The sequence below is a fragment of the Ictalurus furcatus genome, chromosome 22, assembly GCF_023375685.1.
Source record: "Ictalurus furcatus strain D&B chromosome 22, Billie_1.0, whole genome shotgun sequence".
Taxonomy (NCBI): Eukaryota; Metazoa; Chordata; class Actinopteri; order Siluriformes; family Ictaluridae; genus Ictalurus; species Ictalurus furcatus.
Window position 1 is genome coordinate 481,844 of NC_071276.1, and position 10,000 is coordinate 491,843.

General features: G+C 47.2%; 1 protein-coding gene across 2 annotated transcripts in view; it reads right to left on the minus strand.

Moving 5' to 3' along the window:
* Positions 1-10,000, minus strand: part of atp8b5a (ATPase phospholipid transporting 8B5a) — a 29,310-nt gene that overhangs the window by 11,914 nt on the left and 7,396 nt on the right. For both annotated transcript variants that reach the window (XM_053653957.1, XM_053653956.1), the window contains exons 3-12: positions 5,897-5,955; positions 4,517-4,630; positions 3,829-3,927; positions 3,275-3,336; positions 2,291-2,363; positions 1,824-1,894; positions 1,580-1,662; positions 660-818; positions 235-323; positions 1-27 (exon numbers count right to left, since the gene is read on the minus strand). The exon at positions 1-27 is cut by the window's left edge and continues 164 nt beyond it. In XM_053653957.1, coding sequence (XP_053509932.1) covers positions 1-27; positions 235-323; positions 660-818; positions 1,580-1,662; positions 1,824-1,894; positions 2,291-2,363; positions 3,275-3,336; positions 3,829-3,927; positions 4,517-4,630; positions 5,897-5,955 — 836 coding nt within the window. The remainder of the gene's footprint in view (positions 28-234; positions 324-659; positions 819-1,579; positions 1,663-1,823; positions 1,895-2,290; positions 2,364-3,274; positions 3,337-3,828; positions 3,928-4,516; positions 4,631-5,896; positions 5,956-10,000) is intronic.

Genomic DNA, 10,000 nt, shown 5'->3' on the forward strand with positions numbered 1-10,000 from the left:
ACACATCAACACCAAGAACCCGAAGATCTGCACACACACACACATACACACACACACACCTTTGTCAAGAGCCCGCAGGTCTGTACCACAGAAGATTCCAACAGAACATGAGTAATAATATTCTTCATCTGTAAGCACACATCATTACACCGATAACATGTGTGTGTGTGTGTGTGTGTGTGTGTGTGTGTGTGTGTGATCGTTGTTTCGTTGTTGGGTTTTTTTCGGACTCACAAACAGCACGAGGACATTCATCAGGCGGTCGATACTCGTCCTCTTGAAACTGGTTTTCCCACAATTCTGCATCAGCTTCGTGTCAGGACCTTCAGATAATCAACGACCAGGAGAAAGAACATTCCAGCTGATCAATTAAATACCTGAATAATATTGTTAAGGCTTTTTATCCGGCTGTTATCAATCAGTGCTGTGTGGCAGGAGGCGGGACTTAAACAGCAGCCAATCATCTCTCAGCTTGTTACAGAAGAAGCTGGTCTTCTGAGTCACACCGAGTGATGAGCCAAACTAACACGATCGTCTCAAAACCAACACGTTTGACTCATCTCCATCCACACACCAGCTACCGTGTGCGTGTGTGTGTGTGTTTGTGTGTGTGTGTGTGTGTGTGTGTGTGTGTGTGTGTGTGTGTGTGTGTATCTCACCAGCGAACAGCACCAGGCCGAAGCACCAGGCCGTGTTTCGGAGAGTACAGCCCCTCAGCAGCACACACTGATTGTCCAGTGGGTGTTTGTGTCCCTTCCACACCAAGGTCCCCGAAAAAATGTCCAAACGGTTATTAGGGGGTTCACAGCACACCTCTCCTATAGCGAGAGAGAGAGAAATGATGAGATCATGAGCATGGAGCTGCTAGCAGTAAAAAAGCCTTTGGGAGGATTGAAATTGGCCGAAGGGAACCCCGAATACATTAAAACCACCAAACGACTCTCTCTGACCACCCCACTATAATATCTCATACCTCATCTCATCCACAGCAGACACACTGTCACACACGGACCAAGCAGATCTGAAACACACCACCAACACCATCTTAGAAGAATCTTGCTTCGACACTATATCTGCCAGCTCTCCCACGCCCTCCTGGACCACCTGGCTTCTGTCCATCGTCCAACAAACGACAGCGATGTCTCAGTGCTCTGATAAAAGCTCTACTGCGTGTCATCCAGACCCAAACAAACTAGAAGATGTACAAAGACTCATGAAGTCCATGTGTGTCCAGGCCCTGGACCCATATCTCCATACACACTGGAGCAGCAGCACTGCCCCAGAGGACACGGGGTCTGTAACATGTGGCCACAGCAGCCTATAATCATCATCAAGGCTCATAGTGTGGGTCAGAGCAGAACATGAACAGTCTGCAGTTCCCATGATCCTCAGCGCACAGCCTCATCACATGACCTCCTCCATGCTCACAGTCACCTGATTATTAACAACTCGGGGTGTTGCGTCTGTGACGAGTCCAAGTCTTCCTTGTTTTCTTGTTTTGATTAGCATTTTCATTAGCATTATCATTAGCCTGCTTCACGTAGCTCTTACACACACACACACACACACACACACACACCTGTAAATGCAGCCAGGGCCTCGACACTCCCTCCCATTTCTCCTGTTACTGTCAGAGCCTGCTTCACCTTCAGATTGGTCTCCCTGCACACACACACACACACACACACACACACACACACACACACACACACACACAATGACAAAAGTACATTAAGTTAACCACAGTTTTTCTGTTGGCTGCATGTGGTTAGGTAGCATACACATACACACACACACACACACACACACACACACATACACACCCATCCAGCTCGGCAGTCTCGATGTAAACCAGGTTCAGGGGTTCGCTGCTAGATAACAGGAGGAGATCAGCCTGAAAGAGAGAGAGAGAGAGAGAGAGAGAGAGAGAGAGAGAGAGAGAGAGAGAGAGGTAGAGAGGTAGAGTGGGAGAGAGAGAGATATAGGGAGAGAGAGTGAGAGAGAGAGAGTGAGAGAGAGAGGTAGAGAGGTAGAGTGGGAGAGAGAGAGATATAGGGAGAGAGAGTGAGAGAGAGAGAGTGAGAGAGAGAGGTAGAGAGGTAGAGTGGGAGAGAGAGAGATATAGGGAGAGAGAGGGAGTGAGAGAGAGAGAGTGAGAGAGAGAGAGAGCAGGAGAGAGAGAGAGAGAGAGTGAGAGAGTGAGAGAGAGAGAGAGAGAGAGAGAGAGAGATGTTTATCTGCAGTAACACACACAGTAAAGAAGTGAAGAGAGAGATGTTGGGGTTCTCACTGTGACGAACTGGTTGTTCTCCAGCCTGATGATGTCACCCACTTGAATATTCATCCATTTCTCACTTCTGAGCCTGAGAGAGAGACACACACACACACACACACACTCAGATATAGTAATGCTAACTCCTAGAGATCAGATGATTGAGGAGGTCGTACAGAAACGTGTGAGAAACGATATGAGGGAAATAAACAATAACACTCAGGACACGCCCACTTTTATAGCGTAACGCGCTGAGTAAGATCTTCATGTTAATAATCACGCTCTGGATCTGAACTGCAGTGTTATATTTCACATGGAACACGTCTCACGCTCAGAGTAAACACCTGGAATTAAAAACCCTGTGTGTAATAAGACCCTGAACAGCAGCCTTATACACACTCATGACATAAACAGATTATTAAGGACTGAAATCTATATCTGTGAAAATATGTAGTCATTAATTATAATTAACGTGTAAATAAGGTGTTGTTGATTTGTTATTACGGATATATTGTGAGTAAACTGTAGTAACGTGTGCCGTACGCAGGTTATTACACGATGAAGCCAGTCCACAGGACATACTCTACATTATAATACTGTATCGCTGTGTAGCGTCACCGTCAGTGTCACCGTCACCGCCCGAGTGTTTCACTCCTCTTACCCTGACACTGGAGACTCCTTCCATACGTCACATAAACATCTCCTTACTTTAACAAAACTTCACCACGTCACGGATTTTATACGATTTTCAATCCGTTCATGTGCAGGGTGAAGGATGTGAACAAGCCGTTACTATAGAAACGAGAACGTATCAGAGCGAGAGCATCAATATAAACCTGCGCTACTGTCAGAGCCGCTGTTATAGAAAACTAATCACCTCCTGACCAATCACAGTCCAGATCTCAACAATGCTGTTTTTCTCTATCCTATAATAACCTGCTCATACTGTAAGACATAATGATGATGAAGATGATGAAGATGACGAAGATGATGAAGACTTACTCTCCGTTGATCAGCACCTCGGCTTTGCGGTTGTTCACCTGCCGGTCACTCTTGTGCCGATTCTTCAGAAGAGACAGTGAAACAGTGTTAGCATTAGCTAACTGTATGGGGTGTAGGAGTGTGTGTGTGTGTGTGTGTGTGTGTGTGTGTGTGTGTGTGTAAGCACTGAGTATGTACTGTTTTAGGTTTCAGTCCCACCATGGTCACACACACACACACACACACACACACACATATTAGGGGTTTCAGGTTGTTTTCTTTTCCAGCAGTTCAGCTCTTTTCTCTCCCACTGTGATGTGTGTCATTAAAGCCCATTTAAACACAACACCGGTTTATCAATATCATTATCACTGTGTTCACACCTGGACTAAACACACACACACACACACACACACACACTCTCTAATCAGTACAGTACAGCTGTATGATTGGAGCAGGTCCAACAGCAACAGGCGGTAGGTGTGTGTGTATACGTGTGTGTATGTGTCGTGTGCATGTGTAGGTGTGTGTGCGTGTGTGTGTGTGTGTGTGTGTGTGTGTGTGCGTATACTCACAATATCATCAATCGCATCTTTGACGGCAGTGACAGTCAGCACCAGGGCAAGGGGCACGACTGTGGTGAACCATGAGAGAGAAGAGATGGCGGGAATCACCTACACACACACACACACACACACACACACACACACACACACACACACACACACACACTCATTCGCATTAAAATGAAACCTTTACACAGCACAGCAACACCATCAGGTTCATCGTCAGTAACACACACATGTATGATTGTACAGATAAATAGATGGATGAATGAATATATGAATTAATGATTGAATAAACAGATGGATGGACAGATGGATGAATGAATAGATAAACGGCTGGACACACGATGAGTGATAAACAGATGAGTGATAAGCATGTATGTATGTACAGATAAAGGAATGGAGAGATGAATGAACAGAATGATAGATGTTGAGATGACGGTACATCAGTGGTCGGTTCATCAGTTCATTTTGATCACAGCTGTGGTTTAATTTTGAATAGAATTACGATCAAAAATAAAAAGAGAGGAATGTAATAACACACTTAATCTCACAGAATGGAAGTGCACCGTGAGGCCACTTCCTGTTGTGAGAATGTCACTTCCTCTAGGTTTTCAGACTTCCCCTGTGAGCAGCAGCCATTCACTGAGCTGATGAAGTCTCACACACACACACACACACACACACGCACACACACCTGAAGGACTAGCAGGCAGAGGAAGTAGGCGTTGGCGATCCTCTGGAACTGCTCGAACAGGTTCAGAGGGAGGAAGGTCAGCACATTGTATTTGGAGGTCTTGATCCCGTTGGTCTGAAACATAGAACAATAAAAATAATCATTAATAAAAGTAATAAGTGCCAGGGACTGCACAATAACACACTCCTGTAGACAACAACATCAGCTCCTCCATCACGCTCCTCTTTACAGCAAGCCTCAGTTCAGAGATGTTCGAGGAGATCTCAGAGGGGTTGAGGTCTGGACCTGATGTGGATTTGCTCGTGTGTTCGGGATCTCTGTGCTGCTGCGTGACTCAGTTTTGGCCCAACTGAAGCTGATGGACAGATGGCCTCACATTTGTGTCAAGAATGTTCTGGAATAAAGTGAATGCCCGCAGGTTTCCCAGGCGATGAGGCTGCAGAACAAGCCCAGTGAGACTGATAATGTTCCTCTCTTAATGATGTGTATCCCCCAGATGCTCTCTGAAGCCTGGTTTACTTTGTAGAAAAAAACGACATCATGTTGAAATCTGTTGTGTTGTTGTTTCTTTGTTGTTGTCACCTGAGGTTATTTGTTTTGTTTATTGTAAATAATTGTTATTTAGGCCCTGATAAATAAAAATAGAATTGAAGGAGGGCGTACTTTCTTTTTTCCATGACTGTATGGATATTTTCCCACGGACTCGGCGCAGAGTTCAGCTCCACCCCTCATCCTCCTCCAACACTCACATAATCTATTACATCTACGCTACATTACTGTAAGACCACAACTTCCTGAGGAGGAGGTCATATCCGGGGTCAGGACGGGGTCAGGACTAGGTCAGGATGGGGTCAGGACTGGGTCAGGGCGGAGTCAGGACGGGGTCAGGGCGGAGTCAGGACTAGGTCAGGACGGGGTCAGGACGGGGTCAGGGCGGAGTCAGGACTAGGTCAGGACGGGGTCAGGACGGGGTCAGGGCGGTGTCAGGACGGGGTCAGGACGGGGTCAGGGCGGAGCATATCCAGGACGTTTCTAATGTTTAGAAAAGGGATTTTTGCTCGCTGATCCTCACTATGTAAACATGACAGAGTTACTCAGGACATTCCTGTTCTGGGTGGTGATGTAAACCTAAAACACACATCTGCAATCAACCCCTTATTATACACTTCCGATAGTAAAGAGCAGAACTGAGGAACCGCCGCGTTCTCTCCTCTACCTGTGTGTACATGGTTTTCCACCTCCGTGGTCGATGGGTTAAGAACAGCTGATATTCTGCACTGAGTGTTTATTACACTGTTTGATGCTCCAGCCACAGGCTCTGTGATAAGCTAAGTATATCCATAAACACACACACACGCACACACACACACACACACTCACCGCATATCTGAAGGACAGGTTGTATTCCCTGTCATTTGCCCGAATCCTCCTCTCCGTCTCTTTAAATAGAGAGAACAAAATTAAACATCAGTCAGCGAGTGTGTTACAGTCCGTGTGTGTTACAGTCCGAGTGTGTTACAGTCTGTGTTACAGTCCGTGTGTGTTACAGTCCGAGCGTGTTACAGTCTGTGTGTGTTACAGTCCGAGTGTGTTACAGTCCGAGTGTGTTACAGTCTGTGTGTGTTACAGTCCGAGCGTGTTACAGTCCGAGCGTGTTACAGTCTGTGTGTGTTACAGTCCGAGCGTGTTACAGTCTGTGTGTGTTACAGTCCGTGTGTGTTACAGTCCGAGTGTGTTACAGTCCGAGTGTGTTACAGTCCGAGCGTGTTACAGTCGGAGCGTGTTACAGTCGGAGCGTGTTACAATCCGTGTGTGTTACAGTCCGAGTGTGTTACAGTCTGTGTGTGTTACAGTCCGAGTGTGTTACAGTCCGAGCGTGTTACAGTCTGTGTGTGTTACAGTCCGAGTGTGTTACAGTCCGAGTGTGTTACAGTCCGAGCGTGTTACAGTCTGTGTGTGTTACAGTCCGAGTGTGTTACAGTCCGAGTGTGTTACAGTCCGTGTGTGTTACAGTCCGAGCGTGTTACAGTCTGTGTGTGTTACAGTCCGAGTGTGTTACAGTCCGAGCGTGTTACAGTCCGAGCGTGTTACAGTCTGTGTGTGTTACAGTCTGTGTGTGTTACAGTCCGAGTGTGTTACAGTCCGAGCGTGTTACAGTCGGAGCGTGTTACAGTCGGAGCGTGTTACAATCCGTGTGTGTTACAGTCCGAGTGTGTTACAGTCTGTGTGTGTTACAGTCCGAGTGTGTTACAGTCCGAGCGTGTTACAGTCCGAGCGTGTTACAGTCTGTGTGTGTTACAGTCTGTGTGTGTTACAGTCCGAGTGTGTTACAGTCCGAGTGTGTTACAGTCTGTGTGTGTTACAGTCTGTGTGTGTTACAGTCCGAGTGTGTTACAGTCCGAGCGTGTTACAGTCGGAGCGTGTTACAGTCGGAGCGTGTTACAATCCGTGTGTGTTACAGTCCGAGTGTGTTACAGTCTGTGTGTGTTACAGTCCGAGTGTGTTACAGTCCGAGCGTGTTACAGTCTGTGTGTGTTACAGTCCGAGTGTGTTACAGTCTGTGTGTGTTACAGTCCGAGCGTGTTACAGTCTGTGTGTGTTACAGTCCGAGTGTGTTACAGTCCGAGCGTGTTACAGTCTGTGTGTGTTACAGTCCGTGTGTGTTACAGTCTGTGTGTGTTACAGTCCGAGTGTGTTACAGTCCGAGCGTGTTACAGTCTGTGTGTGTTACAGTCCGAGTGTGTTACAGTCTGTGTGTGTTACAGTCCGAGCGTGTTACAGTCTGTGTGTGTTACAGTCCGAGTGTGTTACAGTCCGAGCGTGTTACAGTCTGTGTGTGTTACAGTCCGTGTGTGTTACAGTCCGTGTGTGTTACAGTCCGAGTGTGTTACAGTCCGAGCGTGTTACAGTCTGTGTGTGTTACAGTCCGTGTGTGTTACAGTCCGAGTGTGTTACAGTCCGTGTGTGTTACAGTCCGAGTGTGTTACAGTCTGTGTGTGTTACAGTCCGAGTGTGTTACAGTCTGTGTGTGTTACAGTCCGAGTGTGTTACAGTCTGTGTGTGTTACAGTCCGAGTGTGTTACAGTCTGTGTGTGTTACAGTCCGAGCGTGTTACAGTCTGTGTGTGTTACAGTCCGAGTGTGTTACAGTCCGAGCGTGTTACAGTCCGAGTGTGTTACAGTCCGAGCGTGTTACAATCCGTGTGTGTTACAGTCCGAGTGTGTTACAGTCCGTGTGTGTTACAGTCCGAGTGTGTTACAGTCCGAGCGTGTTACAGTCTGTGTGTGTTACAGTCCGAGCGTGTTACAGTCTGTGTGTGTTACAGTCCGAGCGTGTTACAGTCTGTGTGTGTTACAGTCCGAGTGTGTTACAGTCCGAGCGTGTTACAGTCTGTGTGTGTTACAGTCCGAGTGTGTTACAGTCCGAGCGTGTTACAGTCTGTGTGTGTTACAGTCCGAGCGTGTTACAGTCTGTGTGTGTTACAGTCCGAGTGTGTTACAGTCCGTGTGTGTTACAGTCCGAGCGTGTTACAGTCTGTGTGTGTTACAGTCCGAGCGTGTTACAGTCTGTGTGTGTTACAGTCCGAGCGTGTTACAGTCTGTGTGTGTTACAGTCCGAGTGTGTTACAGTCCGTGTGTGTTACAGTCCGAGCGTGTTACAGTCCGTGTGTGTTACAGTCCGTGTGTGTTACAGTCCGAGTGTGTTACAGTCCGAGCGTGTTACAGTCTGTGTGTGTTACAGTCCGAGTGTGTTACAGTCCGTGTGTGTTACAGTCCGAGCGTGTTACAGTCTGTGTGTGTTACAGTCCGAGTGTGTTACAGTCTGTGTGTGTTACAGTCCGAGCGTGTTACAGTCCGAGTGTGTTACAGTCCGAGTGTGTTACAGTCCGTGTGTGTTACAGTCCGAGCGTGTTACAGTCTGTGTGTGTTACAGTCCGAGTGTGTTACAGTCTGTGTGTGTTACAGTCCGAGCGTGTTACAGTCTGTGTGTGTTACAGTCCGAGTGTGTTACAGTCCGAGCGTGTTACAGTCCGTGTGTGTTACAGTCCGTGTGTGTTACAGTCCGAGTGTGTTACAGTCCGAGTGTGTTACAGTCCGAGCGTGTTACAGTCTGTGTGTGTTACAGTCCGAGCGTGTTACAGTCTGTGTGTGTTACAGTCCGAGTGTGTTACAGTCCGTGTGTGTTACAGTCCGAGCGTGTTACAGTCTGTGTGTGTTACAGTCTGTGTGTGTTACAGTCCGAGTGTGTTACAGTCCGAGCGTGTTACAGTCCGTGTGTGTTACAGTCCGTGTGTGTTACAGTCCGAGTGTGTTACAGTCCGAGCGTGTTACAGTCTGTGTGTGTTACAGTCCGAGTGTGTTACAGTCCGTGTGTGTTACAGTCCGAGCGTGTTACAGTCTGTGTGTGTTACAGTCCGAGTGTGTTACAGTCTGTGTGTGTTACAGTCCGAGCGTGTTACAGTCTGTGTGTGTTACAGTCCGAGTGTGTTACAGTCCGAGCGTGTTACAGTCCGTGTGTGTTACAGTCCGTGTGTGTTACAGTCCGAGTGTGTTACAGTCCGAGCGTGTTACAGTCTGTGTGTGTTACAGTCCGAGTGTGTTACAGTCTGTGTGTGTTACAGTCTGTGTGTGTTACAGTCCGAGTGTGTTACAGTCTGTGTGTGTTACAGTCCGAGTGTGTTACAGTCCGAGCGTGTTACAGTCTGTGTGTGTTACAGTCCGAGCGTGTTACAGTCTGTGTGTGTTACAGTCCGAGTGTGTTACAGTCCGAGCGTGTTACAGTCTGTGTGTGTTACAGTCCGAGTGTGTTACAGTCCGAGCGTGTTACAGTCTGTGTGTGTTACAGTCTGAGTGTTTTACAGTCCGAGTGTTTTACAGTCCACGTGTGTTACAGTCTGTGTTACAGTCCGAGTGTGTTACAGTCCGAGTGTTATATGTCACACGTAAACACTTTTGTGTAAGAGTTCTGTGATTAGACTTCTTCAGTAATATACAGTGACTCCTGTAAGGCGTGTGCTGGTTGGCTGAGAGCTTCAGGAATGATGATACACATATAATCCACAGTGGAGTGTGTTAACTGGTGTTTTTGTGTGTTAGTCATTGAGAGATGACAACAATGATAATTAACACTGTGTCTGTGTGTGTGTGTGTGTGTGTGTGTGTGTGTGTATGAAACATTAATGTGAGCAGTGTGTGAACAGTTCAGTTTCCTCTGCAACCTGAGTTCACATGAAGGAAGGGTAAAGCAGATGTTTATTTCCTGTGTAGCTCTAACGGTGCATTAATAGTAACTACGCTGTGATGCGTTAGAGAGATAAAAATCACACGATTAAAACCCTCTGAGCCGAACCCCGTACTGCAGGGTGAGACGTCACCACGTCCATGCTCTCACACTTTCAGTTCAGTTATTCTAGCACACGCACGTATAACGCACGTAGCATGTTCCGGTTCAGTCACCACAGCTCTGAGAGATGACTGACGCGGT